Here is a 25,299-nt window from a genome sequence, read left to right as displayed (position 1 = left end):
ATTACAATTTCCAATGGACTGATGTGGCCTAAGGGTACAAAGACTGATAAACGTAAGGGTGAACTGTGGTGTATACATACAATGGAATTCTGAGCAGCTCCAAGAAAGAATGAAGTTGTGACGCATGCAACTTGATATATGGACCTTGAGGACAGTATGTTGAGTGAGATAAGCCAGAAACAAAAAGACAAACATTATAACACCTCACTAATATGGATTAACTAATTTGTGCAAACTCTGAGAATTGAATTTGAGAGTACAGGTTATCAGGGAAAGGCTTACTGTAAATCCTACATTGTATATTCTTACAACAGGCACATCTATTCCAGAGTTGCAATGGTTATTTCTAAATTCTGAAATGCTGAGGTCTTTGTGTGTAACCTGGTTGGTCCATGGAATTTTGGGTATGCGTGTGAAACCTGAGACTCAGAGCTAGAGTTCTGCAGCTCTGAAACTCAGCATTGCCCCATACAGCAACCGTGTAAAAAGCCAAAAAGGAGATCAGACTTCAATTAGAGATATGAAGGAATCAGATCTGGTTAGGACTGAGGTATATCAGACTAAAGGTTAAAAGATGATACTGTGATTTAAAACTTCAGCTTCTGTTTGAGACCAAAGTAGGAGATGTTTATTTGGGGCAAAATTCATATTTTCAGTAGCATACTATCTAATTTATCTTGTATAATGAGTTTATTCAAACTTCATAATTACATGGAGCTTTGAATAGGGAGTGAGATCTTATTGGTTTGTACAGGTTACTGTGATGCCCTGATACATCCTAGGGTAATTTGGGCAGAGAATAAACAAGTATTTGCAAAGTCCCCTTGTGGGACTGGGGAAAAATGTGGAAATATTAAACTTCCCACCCGGGGAATCCCTGATATTTTTGTAAGCATTGGGGAATACTAATTTAATAGGCTGAGCTATCAATCTTGGGACTTGCTCTTAGGAAATATATTCCTGCATAAGAGAAGCTAAGCCTACTTATAATCATGCCTAAGAGTCACCCCCAGAGAACCTCTTTTGTTGCTCAGATGCGGCCTCTCTCTCTAAGCCAACTTAGCAGGTGAACTCACTGTCCTCCCACCCACATGGGACACAGACTCCCAAGGGTTTAAATCTCACTGGCAACATGGGCTATGACCCCCACGGATGTGCCTGGCCCTGCATCATGGGAGTGAGAAAGACATCTTGACCAAAAGGGGAAAGAGAAATGAAACAAAATAAAGTTTCAGTGGCTGAAAGAGTTCAAATAGAATTGAGAGGTCATTCTGGAGGCTATTCTTATGCATTATATTGACATTCTTTTTTAGTTTTTAATATATAAGGATAGCTAGAAAGAAATACTTGAAACTGTTGAACAGTAATCAGTAACCTTGATTCTTAAAAATGACTGCATAACTATTTAGTTTTCATGGTGTGACTTTTTTGTGACTGTGAAAACCTTGTGGCTGACATTCCCTTTATCCAGTGTATGGACAGATAAGTAAGAAAATAAAGACAAAAAATAAATAATAGATGGGGATAAGAGGTATGGGATGTCCTGGGTGTTCATTTTCATTTTTATTTATTTTTTATTTTGGGGGCAATGAAATGTTCGAAATTTGATTGTGGTGATGAATGTACAACTATACAATGATACTGTGAACCACTGATTGTAACTCTGGATGACTATATGGTATGTGAACTGACCTCAATAAAACTGCATTTAAAAAAAAAAGAAAGAAAGACGGGAGTGAGGGGAGATTAGATAACATTTGATGAAAGAATAGCATATTTAGGAAAGCTGAAATTAGTTAAAACTTGTTCTCAAACATTTACCCAAACACTAAGGGCTAAAGTTACTTGCACATGTTGGAAGGAAACTGTTTGGATTTCCCTTTTAGTCAGCCATAGATAGAGTAATATAAAGTCGTAAAACATGGAAAGTACTACAAAGAGAGAATATTATTTGATTATATCTTATTGTAGATTCTGTAGGAAAATAATTTATAACAATATATCCAAGTTAAAATGACACAGAATACTCTTAATTGCAAGAATTTAAATTACTAGCTATTGATTTTTAACCTGGTATGAGAAAAACATATGAAACTCAGAAACTTTTTGTAAAAACCATTTTTTTTTTTCATATATGGTTGGGTGAAAAATATATAATTTTGAAACAGTGGTAAAACCATATAATTGAAAACGATTGAGAAAATCTTCAGGTAAAGAAAAATGGTACTTTTTTAAAGAGGCTGTTCTATTAAGACAGAGGCAAATCATTACATAGATAAGATAGACAAATAGTCAAAAATTTCCATTTTATATCTTTTTATTGGTAGTATCCATGTAAAATGATAGGAGAAATATCATTTTGTTGTTTAACAGCAGTTAGGCTTGCAGATCTGTCAAAACTTTTCCATGAACTCTCTGTATTCTGACAATCCTTTCAATATAATAAACACTTTTGAGTCAACTACTAAAAAATAATAAAATAAAAAATTCCACAAACTAATTCCATATACTAATTACTGAGATGACTTTTGTCATTTTTCATTTAAACAACTAAAAGTAACTATAAGTTGATAATTCATTAACTTCAAAATATTACAAAAACAATGGGCCCTGCTGGGCTCTAGAACATAGACTACTCATTCCAAATTTCTACTAGCTTCTTTCTAATAAGATATAAAGTCAAACTTTCTGGAGATTACTAAATCTTGCAAGACAACAAAAAAAATACATGGCCCATCATGAAATACTTAAAATATAAAATCTAGTTTAATATGTATTTTTCCACTATTTCCTCAGTAAGGTACTTTCACTTCTAAAATTAAACTTTAGATTGTCCTTCAGGATAATCAGCTAACTCACAGTGTTAGTTGGATCTTCTTGCAAAATTCGGTCATATAGCTGTATAGCATCATCATATCTATTTAAAAAGAAAAAAGAACATCAAGAATCATTACCTTAAAATATAAATATAAATTATAATATATAGAAAAACATTAAAATGGCAGGGCTTAAAATCCCTTACTTTTTTAAGAATGCATTTACAATTCTATCCAAGTCTCTACCCATCTTCATTTAATAGTAAAAACTTGCTCCAGTCCCATATTTATAAGGAAGAACTTCCATTTGTAAAGTATATATAGAAAAAATAAACTTCTAAAATATATTGATTTAATTTGGCCTAAATACAAAGGTAAAACGTAGCCACACAAAGAGACCTTTGTGATCCAAGTTATACTTTAAAATTATAGCCTAAAAAACATAAAACAAAGCTTAATTTCAACAAATTCATTCACAAAGAAATGTTATATATATATTCTCTTTTAATGAATATTTGTGATAGCTTTTCTTTGTTGAGCTGGTTCAGTTCAATTCATTAAGCATCTACTAAGTATGCACATGCTAGTTACTACTTTCTGGGATGCAATCTCATAAAGGAAACAAAATGCAACTTTGTCAAATATAAATAATCAAATGTGGCAGTATACAACTAAGAGGTCAAAATTAACATTATATGATAGTGAGTACCATATGGACAGAAGTATCAGAAATCACAACAAAGACTTTACCTATTTACTCTTGTATACTGCAATCTTGTTCGGGATAAAGGAGAAAACAGCTAAGTGATTCTGAAATTCCTTCCTAACTATATTCATAACCCCAGATTCATAGTGATCAATTTCTCCACTTTGTAGCTCTTTAGAGAAAAGCAAAAACAATGTTTAGAATTTTTACATAAGTGTTTCTAAAACCTGGAAGCATCTGATACATTCTTAAGGATCCATTCCTAAGTTCCTGATGGGAATTTTTTAATTTTATATTTTTCTCTTAATGATATTCAACATACTAATATTCTATATCATCATGAAAAGAGATCTTTTAGTTTGAATTGTTGAACTGCCAGACAATTGTAGTGCCCAAGCTTGAATTTGTGATTATGATCACAACAATAGGTAAGAATACTTTCACTGCAGTATACTACTGAGAAAAATAAAAGCAGAAAATTCATAAATGGATCCACATCAAGGGACAGCCAAAAGGCATCACGGTATACTAAGTGCACCAGACTCTGAAGCAGTTCAAATGAAGAAAATTAGTTTGTGCATCAAATCCATGGTAATATAGTAGAGATGCTAGCCTCATATGAACCTGTAACTAAATGGGGAAACAATATGAAATCATCAAGTAAAATAAACAATAAAGTATATAAACAAGGGCCAAGGAGGGGTCTCAACAAGATATGAGAATCACCTTGGAATCTTTTTCCAACAACATAACTTCTGTGGAACAATAACATAGATGGCAAAGGAAGACAGAAGATGATTCATTCAATTCACTAATATAAGCACAATTTGAATTTTAGTAGTTTTCTACTGTTACTGACATTTAATTATCAAACTTATATTTCAATAGTTCACAGTGAATAGGATATTTGCATGGTCTTAAAATGTCTCTCCATGAACTCTTATAAGTTGCAAGGGAACTAGCTGCATGAAGATATGAGATAATCACTTGATATTAACATTATCAATGAGGTGCAAATGAACAAGATGTGCCTATGAGCATCATTCCCTGAGAAGGATACATCGCTCAAAGTATTATGGTGATAAGTGCATAATTGAATGCAATGAGAAGGAAAATCAGATAATTCCAAAATGAGAATTAGGAAAAAAAAGGCTGGGGTAGGGGAATGGGTATAAGAATTATAGTCTTCAAAACTACAAAAGACAAAGGCAGTCAATATGTCACAGATTAAAGGAAACTAACAGGATACAAAAACTAAATGCTATCACTGATTCTGGAACAGTGCTTCTTAACAGTGAGTGATTTTGTTTTCCAGGAGAAATCTGGCAATGTTTGAGGCCATTTTGGTTGTAAAGACTGTGGGAGAGCTACTGTTATCTAGTAGGTAGAAACCAATTACAGCTTAGCATCCCCGACCTGTGCCTATAACTGTGTCACAACCTGTCATCGCACTGTTGTGCCCCACCCCACACCCACATCCTGCTCCACATCCGTCCACAAACATAAAGCTTTAGACTACTTAAGGAAATCAACTTCCAAGGTAATCCTATCAAAAGATTTACATGCCTCGGAGGCAACAGAAGATTACTAAGCATATGAAGATGCAGATATAGCCCAGCCTAATGACCAAATTAAACACCAGAGGACACACAGACTTTAGAACTAATCAAAGATGTTCATGAAACTACTAAATGAAATCAGTGGGATAGCTAATGACACAAAGGAGATCAAGAAGACACTAGAAGAGCATAAAGAGGAATCTGAAAGAAAAATAGCAGATATCAGAGATTAAAAAGATGCTGTGGATCAAATAAAAAATAAACAAGGGACACACAACAGCAGATCTGAAGAGGAAGAAGAAAGAATAAGCAAACTAGAGGACAGAACAACTGATTTCAAATACACAAAAGAGAAAATAGCAAAAAGATGGGAAAATGTGAACTGGATCTCAGGGAAATGATGGACCAAAAAAACAAGTGCACAAATATAAGAATCATTGGTGTCCCAGAAGAGGAAGAGATGAGGAAAAGGACTAGGAAGATCAGCTTAGGATATAATGGGGGAAAAGTTTTGAATATTTATAAGACATAAACACGCAATTCAAAGAAACCCAACAAACTCCAAATAGGCTAACCCCAAAATACATACTAATCAATCTGTCAAATGTCGAAGAGCAGAAAATCCAAAAGCAGCAAGAGAAAAACAATCTACTACATACAAGGGAAACCACATAAGACTGAGTTCAGTGCTCAACTGGCACCATGGAGGCGAGAAGGCAGTGGTATGATGTATTTATGATCCTGAAAGAGAAAGGCTTCTAGCCAAGAACTCTGTACTCAGTCAAATTCTCCTTCAAACAGAGGGGGAATAAAATTTTCACAGACAAACAAATGCTGAGAGAATCTGTCAACAGGAGACCGGACCTACACGAAACACTAAAAGGAGTTCTGCCAGATGAAAAAAACAGACAGGATAGGGAGGTCTCGAGAAGGGTACAGAATTGAAGAGTACCAGTAAGGGGAACTTAAAGGATAAAAAGAGAAAGAGGGAAAATAATATACAGGTCTGACAAATAAAATCCAAAGGATAAAATGGTGGATTCCAGAAATGTCTTTACAATAATAACTTTAAATGTTAACAAACTTACCAATTAAGATACAGATTGGCAGAATGGATTAAGAAATTTAATCCACCTATATACTGCTTACAAAAGACTCATCTTAGATATAAGGATACAAATAAACTGAAAGTGAAAGGATAGAAACAGATATTTCACACAAGCTGTAACCAAAAGAAAGCAGGAGTAGCTATACTAATATCAGACAACACAGACATTAAATTCAGACATTTTAAGGGGCAAAAAGGACACTATATATTAATAAAAGGGATAATTTACCAACCAAGAAAAAATAACAATCATAAGTGCTTATGCTGCTGATCAGAGAGCTCAAAGTACATGAGACAAACATTGGTATAAATGAAGGGAGCAACAGATGGCTCAACAATAATAGTAGGAGACTTCAACATATCACTCTCCACTATAGATACAACAACAGACACAAGATCAATAACGAAACAGAGAACTTAAAAAATTTCATAAACGAATTAGAGCTAACAGACATATATAAGTTATTACACCCCAAAATACAGGATATATATTCTTCTCTAGTGCTCATGAACTTTCTCCAGGATAGATCATAAAGCTGGGGCACAAAAGAGGTCTTTATAAATTTTAAAATTTTGAAATTATTCAAAGCACTTTCTCTGACCACAGCAGAATGAAACTGGAAATCAATAACCACCAAAGAACAAGAACTTTAACAAATATATGAGATTAAATAACATACTCTTAAACGAGTGGGTCAAAGAAGAAATCACTAGAGAAATTGGTAGCTATCTGGAGATGAATGAAAATAATACAACATATCAGAACTTATGGGATGAGGCAAAGGTTGTGCTGAGAGGGGAATTTATTGCCTTAAATGCCTATATTTAAAAAGAAGAAAGAGCAAAAACCAAGGACTTAACTACTCACCTGGAGGAATTTGAGAAAGAACAGCAAGCTAACCCTAAAGCAAATAGAAGAGATATAACAAAAATTAAAGCAGAGTTAAATGAATGGGAGATATGAAAGAACAAGGGAAAAAATTACTAAAATCAAAAGTTGGTTGAGAAAATCAATAAAACAATGGGCCATTAGCAAGGCTGATGAAGAAAAAAAGAGAGGATGCAAATAAACAAAATCAGAAATGAGAGAGGGTTCATTACCACAGACCCTGAAGAAATAAAAGAAATCAGAAGAGGATACTATACATCAACAACCTAGATAACTTAGATGAAATGGACAAATTCTTGGAAACACACAAAACAAGCTACACTAACTCAAGAAGAAATAGAAGATCTCAGCAAACCAATTCCAAGTAAAGAGATTCAATCAATCATCAAAAATTTTCCTACAAAGAAAAGCACTGAGTCAGATGGTTTCACAGGGGAATTTTATCAAACAAACTAACACCAGTTCTGCTCAAACTTTTCCAAAAAACTGAGGAAAAAGGAACACAACCTAACTCATTTTATGCAGCTAACATCATTTGAATAATAAAACTGGGTAAAGATGCTATAAGAAAGGAAAAATACAGGCCAATTTCTCTAATGAACATAGATGCAAAAAGTCTCAACAAAATATTAGCAAATCAAGTACAACAACACATTAAAAGAATTATACATCACAACTAAGTGGAGTTTATACCAGGAATGCAAGGATGGTTCAACACAAGAAAATCAGTTAATGTAACATAACATATTAACAAATCAAAACAGAAAAATCACATCATCAGTTTGACTGACGCTGAAAAGGCAATGGACAAAGTTCAACATCCTTTTTCTGATAAAAACACTTCAAAATGTAAGAATCAAAGTTAACTTCCTCAATATGATTAAAGGCATATATGAAAAACCCATAGCCAGCATTGTATTCAGTGGTGAGACTAAAACCTTTCCCCCTAAAGTTGGAAAGAGACAAGGATGCCCTCTGTCACCACTACTATTCAACGCCATACTAGAAGTTCTAGCTAGAGCAATCAGGCAGAAAGAAATAAAACATCCAAATTGGAAAGGAAGAAGTAAAACTTTCATTATTTGCAGATGACATGATACTATAATGGAAAATCCTGAGAAATCTACAACAAAGTTACCTGAGCTAATAAAGAAATTCAGCAAGGTGGTGGGATATAAATTAACACGGAAAAACCAGTAATTTTTCTGTATAGAAACAATGACCTGAGGAGTCAATTAAGGAAAAAAATCCCATTCAAAACAGCAAATAATAAATCAAGTATCTAGGAATGAACTTAACTAGGGATGTAAAGGACTTGTACACAGAAAACTACAAAACATTGCTAAAAGAAATCAAAGAAGATCTAAATAGGTGGACAGTCCCTGCTCATGAACAGGAAGGTTAAATGTAGTTAAGATGTCAGTTCTACCCAAATTGATCTGCAGATTCAATGCAGTACTAATCAAAATTCTAGCAATCTACTTAGAAGACTTGGAAAAGCTAGTTAACATATTCATCTGGAAGCAAAAGAGACCCCAAATAGTTAAAAGCATCCAAAAAAAAAAAAAGAAAGAAAAAAGAGGGAAGATTAACACTCACTAATTTTAAAACTTAATATAAAGCCACGGTGGTACAATTATAGATACACTGACCAATGGAACCAAGAATTCAGAAACAGACCACCAAATTGATGGTCAATTGATCTTTGACAAGTACCCCAAATCCACTGAACTAGGACAAAATAGTCTTTTAAATGAATGGACATGGGAGAACTGGTATCAATAGCCAAAAGAACAAAAGAGGACAGTTCTATTTTGCTAGCTGTTGGACTACAATATGCCAGAAATGGAATGACTTGCAAAAAGGGGAATTTATTAAGGTGCTAGTTTGCAGTTCTAACACCAAGAAAATGTCCAAATTAAAGCTATTCTATACAAATGTCCAAATTAAGGCACCAGGAAGAGGTTACCTTCACTCAAAAAAGGCCAATGATGTTCAGGGTTTCTCTTCCCACTGGAAAGGCACGTGGCAAACACACAGCGAATACATGGTGAGTTCTGCCAGTTTTCTCTGTAGGCTTCTTGTTTCATGATGCTTCCCCAGGGCCATATTACTTCTTCATCTCCAAAGGTCTCTGGTGGTGTGGACTCTTTGCTTCATGACTCTCATCCGTGTCGTCATTCTCTGCTTTTAGAATCTCAAGCCTTTTCCAAAATGCTTCCTCTTTTAAAGGATTCCAGTAAAGTAATCAAGACCCACCTGGAATGTGTGGAGTCACATCTTTCTCTATTCCAAAGTTCATACCCACAACTGGGAGAGTCACATCTTCATGGAGATAACAGTCAAGTTTCCAACCCCACACTATCATGGGATCAGGATTAAACTATGGCTTTTCTAGGACATATAATCCTTTCAAACTGGCACAAGGATCCTTACCTTACACTCTATACAAAAATTAACTCAAACTGTATCAAACATCTGAATATAAGAATCACTACCATAAAGTTCCTAGAAGAAAATGTAGGGAAATATCTGCAAGACCTAGTAATAGGAGGAAGCTTCCTAACCTTTAAACCCACAGCACAAGCAACAAAAGAAAAAAATGGCAAAGCCTCAAAATCAAATGCTTTTGTGCCTCAAAAGACATTGTCAAACTGGTGAAGAGACAGCCAACTCAATGGGAGAAAATATTTGGAAATCACACAACAGATAAAGTTTTAGTATCCAGTACATACATATATTTATTTATATATAAAACCACAACTCAACAACAAAAGAACAAACAACCCAACTATAAAACAGACTTAGGTATGACTAGGCATTTTTCTGAAGAATACAGATGGTTCAAAAGCACATGAAGAGATGCTCATTTTCATTAGCTATAAAGGAAATGCAGATCAAGACTACAATGAGATACCACCTCACACCTACAAGAATGGCTGCTACTAAACAAACAGGAAACTAATGTTGGAGAGGATGTGGAGAAATTGGGACACTTATGCACTGCTGGTGGGAATGTATAATGGTACAGCTGCTATGGAACACAGTTCGGTAGTTCCTTAGAAAACTAAATACCGAGTTCCCAGATGACCCAGCAATACCACTGCTCCATATATACACAGAAGAGCCAAAAGTAATGACACAAACAGACATGTGCACATAGACATTCATAGAAGCAATTCACAATTGCCAAAAGATGGAAACAATCCAAGTGCCTATCAACAGATGAGTGGATTAACAAAATGGGGTATATACATAATGGTGGAATATTATGCAGCAATAAGACAAAATGATGCACTGAAGCACATGACAAGATGGATGAACCTTGAGGACATAATACTGAGTGAAATGAGCCAGACACAAAAGAATAGCTACTTGTGCTGGTCTAGAGGATGTATGTACCCTAGAAAAGCCATGTTTTAATCCTAATTCCATTTTGTAAAGGCAGATGTTTCTTCTAATCCCTATTCAATACGTATTTTCAAAACTTTAATTAGATCATCTTCCTGGAGATGTGACTCAATCAAGAGTGGGTATTAAACTTGATTAGACAGAGATGTGACTACACCCATTTGGGTGGGTCTTGATTGGTTTACTGGAGTCCTATAAAAGAGGAAACACTCTGGAGAATGGGAGAGATTCAGAAAGAGCAGAGAAGAACAGCACAGCCATGAAAAGCAGAGAAAACTAGCCAGTGACCTTTGGAGATGAAGAAGGAAAATGCCTCCCGGGGAGCTTCATCAAACAGGAAGCCAGGAGAGAAAGCTAGCAGATGACACTGTGTACGCCATGTGCTCTTCCAGCCGAGAAAGAAGCCCTGACTGTGTTCACCATGTGCCTTTCCAGATGAGGGAGAAACCCTGTGTTCACCATGTGCCTTCTCACTTGAGAGAGAAACCCTGAACTTCATCGGCCTTCTTGAACCAAGGTACCTTTCCTTGGATGCCTTTGATTGGATATTTCTATTGATTTGTTTTAACTGGGACATTTTCTCGGCCTTAGAACTGTAAACTAGCAACTCATTAAATTCCCCTTTTAAAAAGCCATTTCTAGTATATTGCGTTCCAGCAGTTAGCAAACTAGAATACTACAGTATGATTCCACTCTCATGACCACGGTAAAAGTAAATCAGAGGTTTATAATACAGAATATATAGGGGACCTAGAGACACATGGGACCTAGAGATGGGTGAACAGTTGGCTAATGAGGTTGAAGTTAAATATAAGGGAATAGATAGAAGTGAAGGAGGTTCACTAGTGGGTCTTTAAGTAACATTACCATATTGAAGGTGAACAGGATAGAAAGGGGTTATACAGACTCAAGTGTTCCACTGATTAACACTACAAATATAAGTAAGTTCTTCCATGAACTACTGCAAAGGTATGAATCTTGTACAAAGAGTATGCATAAGTTTGGGGTATAGGGGGAAAACTGCTATTGCATGCTATACATTATGTTTAACAGGAAAACATCAACAGTACCACAGCAACACCAAGGATAAATAACGGGGAAAGACAAGAGTTCAGGGGAAGTTTGAATTTTCTATTTGGTAAGAGTGAGTTTGCTGGTTATCTTTCTCTCGGCAACAATGAAATTATCTAAAATTGAGAGCATTAAATGGACTGTTGACTTTGGACATTTAAACATGATGACCAATGAATAGAGGTGGCTGAAGGATGCACTGACTAAGTAGACTGTTGAACGATGGTGCATGCATATGATAGAATATTGTGCTGCTACAAAAAAGGAATGAAGTTGTGAGTCATGCAATGTTGTGAATGAACCTGTGGGACATTTAGTGAGACAAAATAATTCAGAAACAAAAGAGCAAATATCGGATGGTCTCATTGAGAAAATTTATAAGAAAATAGGGGCCTAGATTGTAAGCTCTTACAGCAGTAACATTTGGTCAGGAGCAGTATTTGTTATTTCTGGAGTTTGAGAGGCTGTTTTATTTATGTACAACCTGTTATTTAGAGATGAGAATGAAGCCAATTAGGTTGGGATTAAGGTAATTCAGAATACAGGGTTAAGAAAGACAATGTGTTTTAGAACCTCATCTACTCTTTGAGACCAAAGGAAGAAAGGTTTATTTTGTGGAGAACTTAAATTTTCTGTAGCACATAATCTAACTCAACCTGTCTGATACTGTGTCAAACATTAGGTACACCCAAATCACTAGGCCAAGCCCTTGATCTTGAGGCTTGCACTTGTGATTATGTATGTAGTGGAGAAGCTAAGCCTGCCTATAGGTATGCCTAAGATTTATCTCTGGAGGACTTCTTTTGTTGCTCAGATGTGGCCTATCTCTCTCCAAGCCCAACTCTGCAAGTGAAATCAGTGCCCTTCTGTTTATGTCTGACATGACATCCATGAGTAAAAGTCTCCCTGGTGGCATGGGAGATGATTCTCAGGAATGAGCCTGGCCATGGCACAGTGGGATCAACAATGCCATCCTGACCAAAAGGGGGAAAAGAAGTGTAACAAAGTATCAGTGGCTGAGAGAGTTCAAATAGAGTCAAGAGGTTACTCTGGAGGTCACTCATACGCAAGCTTCAGTTAGACATTACTACTTATCATAGCTTACCAAACCCCAACCAAAACCATCCCTGCCAATCCTAAAGAACACCTAGGGCAATAAGTAAGATTCTACAAAGGTTCCATACACTAGAGTAACTTTCCAGGAAACTGCAATCTCCAGATGGGTCCCTGGACCAGATAAGTCCTGAAACGCAGAGGGGCCAGCCTCTCCAGAGCAACAACTAGTTCCATCCCCCGTCCCATATTATCGACAGCCCCTTCCAACATCAGAAAGTTAGAATGGGCATAGACCACGTACCTCTAAAGAGTGAGAGAAAGAACAAAGGTGATGGTGGAGTTATACAGAGAAGGTAGGGTTTAACAAATGAGTATGACTGCCGAATCGGCATATGGATATTTCTTTCAATCTCCAGTATCTTAGTGCAGATAGGAATAATAACCTAAAATTGTAGATTTGTAACCCATGCCAAGCACTGAAATCTGTTCTACAACTAATTGTTGCAGTGTGTTTAAAATTTATTATTTTTTTGTAAAAATGTTATTTTTCACGTAAAAGAAAAAAAAGAACTCTGCTGAGATGACAAATGGTACAGCTATAGGATGATATTGTGAACGACTGATAGTATGCTTTGGATGATTATATGATATCTGAATCTATAACATAGATTAATAAAAAAATTAGACTGACTTTCCCTTACTTTCAGTTCACTCTCCTTATCAGGGGATATAGTGCTCCACAAGCTGGTACCTGCCTACATCTCAAGCTGGACAAGAACTCCATCACACCTTATATTCTAACCATAGTGAACTCTCGAATTTTCCTGGGGTTCCCCACAGAAGTGCTTCAAAAGTTATCATGGGGGAAGAAGCAACAGGCCAAGTAGGTCCCTACTCTGCTTCAATTAGAGCAGTCCGTTTTTCATTTTTTAACTAAGGGTAAAATTTCTTTTGAAAAACGGATCCAGTTTTTTGAAAAGTGTTGAAATGATGTCTTCCAGTTGTTTTGTTAAGTCTAATTTATATATTTCTTGTGAATTACGATTTCCTGAATAGAAATTAACAGTAAAAGTAATACTCTGAGTTATCCTGGAGGTTATTCTTATGCATTATATAGATATCATCTTTATTATACTAAAGTAAAAGGTATACTGGAGAGGCTAGAGGGAAGTGCCTGAAAATGCAGAGCTGTGTTCCAGTAGCCATGCTACTTGAAGATGATTGTATAGTGATATAGCTTTTGCAATGTGAGTGTGTGATTATGAAAACCTTGTGTCTGATACTCCTTTTATCTATGGTATGGACAGATGAGTAAAACGTATCGATTAAAAATAAATGAATAATAGGGGGAACAAATGTTAAAATAAATTTAGTAGACTGAAATACTACTAAATGAAAGGGAGTGGTAAGGGATATAGAAAAAATAGGGGAAACAAAGGCTAAAATACATTGGGTAAATGGAAATACTAGCAGTCAATGAGAGGGAGGGGTAAAGGTAATGGTATGTATGAGTTTTTTTCTTTATTCTTTTTATTTCTTTTTCTGAATTGATGCAAATGTTCTAAGAAATGATCATGGTGATGAATATACAACTATGTGATGATATTGTGAGTTACTGATTACATACCAAGAATGGGATGATCATATGGCAAGAATGCTCGTGTTTGTATGTTATTATGTTTTAAAAAGACTAAAAAATTTTTTTAAAAAAGTAATACTCCCATACTTGAAGTACCTGTGGGGATACTATATACACATCCTAACTAAGTTCCTTACTAACCCTGAGAAGCTGATGATAGCCTCTATCTACCACATTTGATAGAAAAGTGGAGCTGAAAAGGCTTTAAAAAAAAAAAAAGGTAAATACTTTATAGGGTAACAGCTAATAAATGCTGTAACCAGAATTTAAAGCTAGTTCTTACTCTAAAGCACAACCTTACTTCACCGGCCAGAGACAGATTACCTCTTATGCCAAATCCTACTTTCTTGAACTAACTGGCAATATTTATGTTGAGAAGCAACCTATTCTGGACCTCAGGAGCAAAAAGATTTTGCACAATAAATGAAGGTGCCATGGGTAAAAGACCTAAAAACAGGCCACATATTTGATCATGCTATTTACAAGATTCTGTTACCTCTCCATGGCTTCAAACCTCATGCCAGTTAGTCGCTTGACTCTGTGACTGCCAGGGAACTGTCTTCTCAACTCCTGAAGACAAAACTGAAAGAATAATTGGTGAAAAAAAACTTGAAGAGTAACAATTACATTATATACACTAAATGGGCTACAAGGAATGGCTACATATTCGTCAATGCATATTCTCAGATAATTTTACCTTTGTAATCTAATGACTCTGAAGACAAATCCACTAGTAATGAATAAGGGGGTGAAATAATACAACTATGAAATTATAGTGAGGACAACAATCAATTCTTAGAAACTGATTACACTCTTAAATAGGAAAATGAGCAGATCATGACAATAACCCTTCAAATACTACTACCAGATCATTCCTCCTTAAAAATTGCTTTCATAATGTTCCAGGTCCCTACTTATTTAAATGCCTATAACAGCTTTCTATTAGCACCTTAATCAAGACACTTAAAATCTGGCTGTATCATTTAACAAATGAATATGAATGCTGAATCATTAAATTGATATCTTTCTTAGTCTCCAGTATTTTAGAGCAGCTAGAAGTAAAAACTTAAAATTGAGAAACTGTAACCCATGTCACTCTGAAATATGTTCTACAACTAACTGTGGTACTGTGCTTTGAAATTTATAGCCTTTTTATATATATGTTATTTTTTCATAAAAAAAAAGGAAAAAAAGTCGATTGTGATGATAAAAAAAAATTTAAGTCTTCTAGCCTCCTATACTCTGGAGTACTAGAAGGAAAAATCTGAGAAGATCATATGGTAGCCCATCACAAACTCTGGGATCTGTCTGGTTAGTACTTGTTGAAGACTGCTTTGAAAACCATTGCTTTTTTACTTCTTTGCTTTGTATATATGTTATACTATACAACAACAACAACATTTTTTTTTAATCTAGCTGTATCACACATAACTCAACTTTGTACCCTACTTCTTACAAACAGGATTATTTATTCTGGTCAGCAAGTTTCTTCACGTCCATCTCAGAAACCTTCCCTATACACATCCTATTCTCATAATATACCAATTACACAGGGTAAGTAACCTTCTAATCAACCTCATATTAGCCAAAAAATCCTCAACTTTCTATACCTGGAGTTTTCTCTAAGTCTCCTTGAACATACCAGACCATGTTGAGCTCTGTCTTCTATAAATTTCTAAAGAATTGACAGCTTGCATCATAAGATTTGTTTATTTACATTTGTAATTATTTGTTTGCTTCTCTAATTGTTATCTGTAAACATATTTTTCCCTACTATAGCATTAGCATTTTCTTGGTAAGAATTGAATTCTTTGGTAGTTATTTTAAGTGCGTAGCACAATCTTATTAACACTTCGTTTATACAACACACATAACTAGTCATCTTGTCAGTCTACACAAACTGATATGGGGGTCAGAAAATGCAGACATCAAATTTATGGAGTACTAATTTCCCTTAAATAGGTATCTATAATTTGCCCATCAACTCATCTGTATAAATAAATAATCAGGTATTTATTGAGTAAATACCATGTTCTCAGCAGCATATAAGGGATTATAAGATTGGGAATGCTAGAAATGCCAAGGATTATACAAATGGGCCATTCTACTGCCCCAAAGAATGGGTGACCAAAAAAATATGCCTTTAATGATAAAACTATTAACCAGTAATACAATAAGTTTTAATATGATCTGGAAATACATTCAAAGTCTGAGGCTGAAAATTTGACACAAAAAGAGAAATATTCAAGTTAGTTAAAAGTGAAGATGGTATTAATTTTTTTGACATCATTTGAAATTCATTTTATTTGGTCAGTCAAGCAAATGAAATATACAGAAATTCTGAATCATTAAAAACAAAACACCGTGCTATAAAAAAGAAAAAACTTTGTCAAACTTGATCTCCGGTTTTATCAAAATTATTGTCTAATGATCTACTTTATCAAATGACATTTGGCTATATGAAAAAAATGCCAAAGTTTTCCTCAAAATACAAAACTGCCACCTCTGTGGATATTAAAAACACCATTTCATAGGTTCTAAAGGTAATTCAGAATCTCAGAACCTATGAGAAGGTTCTGAAGGTAATATTTTTTGGAATATATTTAAGCACTGGCAGCACCGGTGGAATTATGTGTAAAACAAACTTAAAGGGACTATCTCGAACAGGACTACTAATTTAGACACAAGTATGTATGTTCTCCTTGTACTTCTACTTTTCGTTTCTGATTACTTCCTTTTGGTTCATATAAGGAGGGAGGGGGAAGTAGTACTTCAAAATTCAGGTTCATAAGAAAAACAGAAAGCTCTGCTTTCTGATTATAAAGTGGATATAATGATAACATAAAATATCATGCATGTGAAGCACTTAGCACAATGCCTAGTACACGAGAGTTAAAAATATGGCCATTATTATTGTTTTATTTTAAAATCAGTATTATTATTTTAGGTCATGCTTTGTACCTGTCAGGATCTTGCTAATAATTTAAGATGTACATTCACAATATTGCATAACAGTATTTAACATTTTATACTATCGAAGTCATTCAACAACACAAAGGATAAACTTGTTTTAAATTATCTTTTTCTTATTTTAAACTCTATAACACAGAATAATTCACCTAAGTAAATAAGCTTTAGCAACTAATTAAACCTCTTCAATAAAACTGGGACACTAAATATCTACTTCTCAGGATTATTATAAAGATCTAAGTAGATATTGTACCTGAAGTACCTCATTAGCACCACTCAGTGTAAAGAGTAGCATTCAATACAATCCTTATTCTAGGTCTTAATGACTTATATACCACTCATGAAACAAATTAAATATAAGATAAAATATAATTAGTTTAAATACCTACCAATGCCAAGTCATCTCGACCATAGTCTAGGGCTGCAATCATGACCTGTTCATATATGATCCAAACTAGATATATAAGGAGAAAATAAATTTAAGATAAAAATCCCTAAAAGAGAAATCAGATTAGTGAATTCCTCTTGTTTCTGATATTTTAGAGAACATTACTTATACTTGAAAGCTGACTTACTGAATTTTTTCTGGAACTAAGAAAAAAAAATCCTTATATGCAATCAACACTGTCAAATATTTTTAAATCTTATAAAGTAAAACTCTTTAACTTAACACCTTTACTATTCTAAAAAGATTATGAAATACACTTTGGTCAGACCAGACCTGTAGCTCTGTGAGCTTTAAACAAAAGTGCCTATTTGACAGATTCACTACTTCTGGCACTTATAAATCCTTGTCAAAATAAAGTACTTTAAACTTTGCAAGATAAGATGATGTCACAGATAGATTAAAATGAACATTAAAAAAAATTATAAATCAATATTCAGCCCAAAAAAAACTAAACTAAACTAAGAAGCATAAATGAGACATGTGCTGAGCCTGAATATGTTGATAAAGTAATTACATAAGAACTTACTATCATCTCCAAGTTTAGAAGCATATTCATTAATCAACTCCTCTCCAACTTCCACAATTTGCTCACTATTTCGGGAGTTTTCTTCTCTCCATTTCCTCATTTTATCTCGCATTTCTGAAAATAAAATAAGCATGCTATATCCCTGATCAAAGTAAAAAACCTGACAAGATAAAATCAACTTTAAAGGTAAAGAAAATAAACACACTAACCAAAGCTATGATACCCCAAAACTGACAAAATATAAAATCAATTTAAAAAAGAGCAAGATCCTTCAGAAGACTGAAATTTCATTACAACAAATATTACAACTATCTTTAAAAGCAATGAATGGCCATGGGTCACACACAATAAAGATCCTCTACCCCTGATTTAAGCAACTCTGGATCTCAGCTTTTTGAGGGTCACAGACTTAAAGAATTTGATAAAAACTAGGGATTTTTTTTTTCCCAGAAAACCGACCCAAATTTATAAAATTTTCAGAGTATCATATTAAGCTATCAGCACTGAAGGAATGGTCATCACAAAACTTCCTTATTACAAGCTGTAATGCAAGAAAACTTTACTGAAATTTGAACAAATATGCCACATACCTAAGAATACTAATCCTGAAAGATCAATACCAAGGTATGGTTTAGTAAAATTACTGGACTTTAAAGAACAAGAAAAAATCCTTTGGGCATTTAGGAAAAAAAGCACAACTTATAAGGGAAAGGAAATTAGACGATTACTAGATTTCTCCACAACAATGTTTTATGCCAGAAGAAAATGGAGTAACATGTATTTAAGATAATCAATCAAAGAAAGTTTGGGCCAAAGTTTTTATCCAGCAAAACTCAGTTCCTACAAGTGGCACAAACTATGATCAACTCAAAAACTTACGGAATATTCCTTAGGAATCTTACTACAAAATAGGTTTCAAGCAACCAAATGATGAGAAAGACATCAATACAAGGCCTTGTAGGGATCAGTAAATACATAGCTACTCCTAGAACTAAGAGCAGATAATGACTAAAGGAAAAAGAGCAAGTAATGATTAAGGCGAAAAGAGCACAACCTATATTGTACTCTGACAAAGAAGATATAACTTTAAAGAGAAATGAGTGAGAAGATGAGAGAAGCATAGGCAAAAGATTTTTTAATGGTTTTAGTATTAGCATTGTGTTTCTAAAGACTGTTGGTAAACAAATAATGAATCACGATATTCTAGTTCTGTTCTTGAGAACCAAGGAGATAAAGATATAAAAGAAAAGGAGTTTATATAAATCTTCTATAGTCTTGAATTCAAAGTATCAATATGAACTCATCAAGTATTTTGCTTTTAAATACACATGCATACACAAACGCACACCCACTTGCTAAGCTCTGTCTCTTGAAAAGGCCGTAAACAATGATCAATCCAATGGTAATGGATATGTCTACACGCAGATCATCATGAAATACCATTCCTCACTAAATGAGGACTCACTGGTCCCAGATATGAGGCAAGAAATGTATGAACTTAGAACATACTATAACCACTAGCTTGTTATACCAGATGGAGGGATCAATGAGCCCTCTCTGGTCAAAGAAGAAACAATCGGCATTTCAGTAATAATAATAATTACAATGAAGAGAAACTCATCAAATATGTTTAAATCCATGAGTTCATAATGATATTAAAAAAAAAAAAACAAAACTGGTTGCTGTTATGGATTGAATTGTGTTCAAGCCCTAAGCCTGGGACTTGTGGATGTGATCTTATTTGGAAATAGGCTCTTTGAAAATACGATTCCTTAAGATGAGGTCAAATTGGATTTGGATGGGTTCTAAGCCAATTTGACTGGTGTCCTTATAAGAAGAGGAAATTCGGACAGACACAGATATAAGATAGAATGAACAATGCCATGTGATGACGGGGGCAGAAGTTGAAGTGCTGCAGCTGCGAGCCCAGCAATACCAAGAACTGCCAAGAAACCACAAGTAGCTAGTTCTAAGAGGCAAGGAAAGATTTAACCCGATTGTAGGTTTCAGAGGGACCATGGGCCTGTCAACATCTTGATTCCAGATTTCTAGCCTACAAAACTGAGCTAATAAAATCCTGTTGTCTTTAGCTATTTTACTTGTGGTACTTTGCTAGGTAGCCCTAGGAAACTAATACAGTCACCTTCAAAGGATAAAAGAAAAAAAAATCTTTTGTCTTTTACCAAATAAAATAATGGGAAGTTAAAAAAATTACCTTGAGTAGCAATATATTTTCCTTGAAATTCTGATACAGAAGTTTAGCAACCAGTTTAAAATGCAGGGTTTATATTTGCCAGAAATGAGCTCAAAGCTCTTACAAAACTATTACTGTAGAATATTTTGTAATCCTAAACTCAACCAAACCACCATGGGGATATGTTTTCTGTGACTAGCTAAAGGCACATGGTTTTTTATATAAAGATCTCAAGAAATTAGATAGCAAAGACATTAGTGAATACAAATGCTTTTCAGATAATGGAAGTTTAAACCACAAAAGATAACAAATAGCTCCAAAGTTTATCCCATTAATTAACCCACCAAATTTTATAGCGTGTATAAAGTTTTAACTATTAAAAGAAATAAGAGTAATAGAACATAATGACACTGACAACTAATTTAATGCCCAATATAAAACCAATGCTGAAAAAAGCAACACGACTATTCACTTAGACAGAAAATGGAAATCAGGAAAAAAATACTATTATATTCAAATCCCACAAAAATATCTTGTTAAAAATTTTCCCTAAAAACTGAAGTTGATTAAATAGGGTTAAAAAAAAAAAAGTAGCAGTATACTATCTCATCTACTCTGCAGAACTGTTGGGTTTACTGTATAAAAACTTTATGACTTTATCTCATCCAGATTTGCACCATGGTTCAGAAAATAAATTTCCAGAATGAATGTATATGTCACTGTTAGTTAGCTCCATTTTGATTCTCAGAATGCATTCAAACCACATTCCCCATGCCGTAGATACTATGTCTGAGGCCTATATTATCTTTTGACCTGGCAGATTATTTTAAAAGAGGAAGAGGGATCTTAAGAATATGAGTTATTCAGTATTTTGCTATTTAATCCAAAACATTGTACCCCTTGCCCAAATCCGAACACGCAAATTAAGATATGCTATCTTAGATGAATTAATGAAGTATGTTGAGTGAATCCTCAAGAATTATCATTTAACCTATAAACTAGCTTGCATTAAAATGGGATTTCTCTGCAATGCTTTTTAAAAAGAATTCCTGCCCATAAAAGACAGAGACTAAAAGAGAAAAATTAGTTCCCATCTCCTTTTTCAACATATATCTCTTTTACCAATAGTCCACAATTTTCCATCCGTGTCCTCCTACTTATTCATACTCAAGGTATATTATTGGAAAATCACTACTTTTAAAAACATTTCCCTTTCATGTATTGATACATTCCTATGATTTCCAGCTTTTCATTCAAAAATGTATGAAGCACCCATTATAACAACATGTCTATACTATATGCTAGAAATATAAAGACAGAGAGAATAATCATTTCCTGTGTCTGAGAAGCTCAAAATCTAACAGAAGGAAGAGCTGTAAGCAACTGTAAAATAATGTGATAAAAGTTATAATAGTGGTATGTGCAAAGTACTAAGACAGCAAGGTGAGAGACAGATTAATTCTACCTGGCATGGAGAAAGGGTTAAAGAAGACATTTGAGATAAATAAATTAAACCCTAAGGATCAAAGGAAGTTTGCCAGGTGAAGTTTAGGAGAGAATATAAGCAATGTTTCAGGGATGAACATACCTGATGTACTCAAGGAATTGGAAAATGCCCAATCCACTCAGATGGGGAAGGGAATGGGAGGAGTAAGGCAAATCAGTGTCTTCAGGTCATTGCTGAATGGAGCGCACTGATGTAGCCCAAAACTGGAGGTGGAGATGGGGGGTAGGGTAAATACATCTCTGGTCAAAGAATACTCCCAAGAACCCCAAATAAAAACCTGAAGGATCATTCATCAGAAGGGAAATTGGGAGACAAAAACATCTTTTCTAATAACTAAGTAGAAGAAGCAAAGAACTCTTTCATAAAAATATTTCCCTATTTATTCTAAATTTTAAAAGAAAAACTGTGTACAGTATGTACTCCAAAGTACTTAAGTAGATAAGGTATAAAAGTAAAAATATTATCTATGTATTTTTATGCCACCCAAATTCTTTTCATAATCAAAATTTTTTTCCCTGTGCTTCAAAATATCCACAAGTTTTATACTTTTAGTTTCCTTCTTCAATTTTGTGTTCTACTCATCCAGAGGCAGTTGTGTGAAGTGGTTTTGAATAAAAATACAGAAATCAAATTGCCTGAATTTAATTTCCAGCTCTGCCATTTTCTGGCTGTGTAATTTTGGCTGAGTTTATCACTTTGTACTTTAATATTCTCACCAAAAAATGAAGAGAATAATAGTAATACCTATTCTTGGGTTATTGCGGTAAACATTATGAGTTAATTTATGTAAGTGTTTAGAACAGTGCCTGGCACAATATGTGCTCAATATAATTTAGCTATTATTATTAACACTCAACACTCCATTTTCTTCCCTGTTCTTTATGCCCACTCAATTCTTTTTTTAAACAATGCATATTATTTTTTGTAACCGCACACGTTAAGATAACACTGTAAAAGTAACAATCACTTAAAAAGCAACAACCAACCAACAAACCAGTATTCAATTCAGCATTTCAAATTAATAATTAAAAATCAAAGTGAAAGCTGTGTCAAAAATAACTACAGTAATTCAGAACAAAAGCCATTAATTCAGGTTCTACTTACAAGAAGTATGATAATTCAACATGGGTTTAATTTAATGTATCTTAAGAGACAAAATGAGGGTAAAATTTACAAAAGTATTAAAAAACTTTTCAGGGAATCCCTAATTATTTTTGTTTAAAAACTTTTTTTGTTTTTGATCTAAGAGGTTTAAAAGCTTCTCCCCAAACCAGTGGTATGTCCTATAATACCAAATACTATTTTTCTTTTCCTAATTCCACCATCTCCAGCTTTGCTCTTCATATTGCTTATAGAGCAGGGGATTTTAAACAGGGGGTTAGCAAACTATATATCAAGAGCCCATCCTTGCAGTTTCCTATTTTGTAAATAAACTTTTGAGAACACAGCCATCCATATTCATTTAGGTACTGTCTATGACTGTTTTTGTGCTACAACTGTAGAGCTGAATAGTTGAGACGGAACACATGGCCAAGAAAGCTGGTAATACTTACTACTGAGCCCTTACAGAAAAAAAAAAAAAAACGATTTAGAGAATGAAGTAGTGGAAAGGGTATAGGATCTAGAGTTAGAGGACTTAAGAGTTTAAATTCCAACTGGTGAAAAAAGTGACAGTAAACATTTTAATACTTAATAGTACTAATCCTCAAAGATCCTACTAAGGTAAGGCCAAAATGAGCCAGGATGGGCTTTAATCCAATACGACTAGCATCCTTATATGCAGAGGAAATATGGACACAGCAGCGGCAGAAGATGGTAGACGGATTACCATCTGACAGAAGTAGAGACTGAATTATGGATTGCCAGCAAGCCACAACCAGAATGCTACAGATTTCAGAGAAAGCATGGACCTGCTGAAACCTTCCATATGGACTTCTATGCCCCAAAACTGAGACAATAAATTCCTGATGGTTAAGCCAATCAGTCTATGGTACTAGTTGAAGCAACCCTAGCAGACTATGACATCTTTATTTTAAGGAAAATCTCTGATAACTGTTACAGCCTCTGAGAAGAAATAAAAGCTCTTCTTCACTCCTTCCTCAAAGATGGATAAGTCTTTTCATTTTATTCTGTCCCCCTACAAAGGCATGTTTCTCAAAACCAAGAGCATTTTCTTATATACTGTGTAGGTAGGAAGCTCACTGTTTGCATTCACAATTCTATCAACTATAGCACAAGTCCTATGGGATGAGCTCAAGGCCAAAGGTTAAACAAGAATTGCTATGATTATCGTGTTTATTCCTTTCATGAGGTCTAGGTGCCACTGTGGTGAGACTGCCAGACTTTGAAAAAGGGACATAGATGCCTTTTACTTACTCTGCTGGCTCCCTTAGTCTAAAACTACATGTTTAAATCCTATACTTTCTCTACTTCATTTTATTATATATTATAAAATACCATTTAGGGATTCATTTACATGAGCCAATGTATTCTTTATATTGTACTGCAACCCCATTATTAGAGTGTGAAATCAATTCAGTAATCTTCTTCCAGCATCTGGGAAGAAAAAATGAAATAGAATTACTAGAAAAAAATGTACTGCTCATAGTAAGAATATTTTTTAAATGAAGCTGGTTTCAGCTCATACACACACGCATCAGTTTCATGTATATGTATGGCTATAATTGGGTTAAAGTGTAAAACACTTCTCATTGTGGATTATGGAAAAGCACCATTGTAGACAAGAGAACAAATATGTTTAAAGCTTTACTACTGACAGCAGTTAACACACAGTAACAAACATTATTTCATACCCACACACAATAGCTGAACAAAAAACAAGGAACACTATTTATGTTTGAAAATATAACTTTTACAAAATAACTAACATTTCGCCTATAAACACTTTACTTACTCTATTCACATGTAGTTGACTTCGTTAAACATTCCAGATGCTGCTATATAACGTGACAATATCTCTCACATATTAATTGTTTCAAAAATTCATCAAAGGAATTAATAGTAAAAACATAAGCATTTGATTCTCGGAGCCTACCCACACCAAAAAAAAAAAAGCATAAGCAGAACTATCTCTTGAGGAAAACACACTTTTCTGTTTGATATACCATGTCCTCAAATTTGCCATATCAGAAAACCAAAGTCATCTTTTCTCCTAACAAACATGGCTTGCCATCTGTTCTAGTTTGCTAGCTGCTGGAATGCAACACACCAGAGACGGACTGGCTTTTAATTAAAGGGGATTTATTTTGTTAGTTCTTCAGAGGAAAGGCAGCTAACTTTCAACTGAGGTTCTTCCTTACTGGGAAGGCACATGGAGTTCTCTGCTGGCTTCTCTCCAGGCCTCTGGGTTCCAACCACTTTCCCCGGGGTGATTTCTTT

General features: G+C 34.5%; 1 protein-coding gene across 2 annotated transcripts in view; it reads right to left on the bottom strand.

Moving 5' to 3' along the window:
* The window catches only part of EMC2 (ER membrane protein complex subunit 2), a 55,611-nt gene that overhangs the window by 26,633 nt on the left and 3,679 nt on the right, over window positions 1–25,299 (bottom strand). For both annotated transcript variants that reach the window (XM_077167489.1, XM_077167488.1), the window contains exons 2-5: window positions 18,200–18,313; window positions 17,615–17,679; window positions 14,752–14,837; window positions 2,860–2,917 (exon numbers count right to left, since the gene is read on the bottom strand). In XM_077167489.1, coding sequence (XP_077023604.1) covers window positions 2,860–2,917; window positions 14,752–14,837; window positions 17,615–17,679; window positions 18,200–18,313 — 323 coding nt within the window. The remainder of the gene's footprint in view (window positions 1–2,859; window positions 2,918–14,751; window positions 14,838–17,614; window positions 17,680–18,199; window positions 18,314–25,299) is intronic.

This window comes from Tamandua tetradactyla, chromosome 6, assembly GCF_023851605.1.
Source record: "Tamandua tetradactyla isolate mTamTet1 chromosome 6, mTamTet1.pri, whole genome shotgun sequence".
Classification (NCBI taxonomy): domain Eukaryota; kingdom Metazoa; phylum Chordata; class Mammalia; order Pilosa; family Myrmecophagidae; genus Tamandua; species Tamandua tetradactyla.
This window is presented reverse-complemented; position numbering and strand designations above follow the sequence as displayed.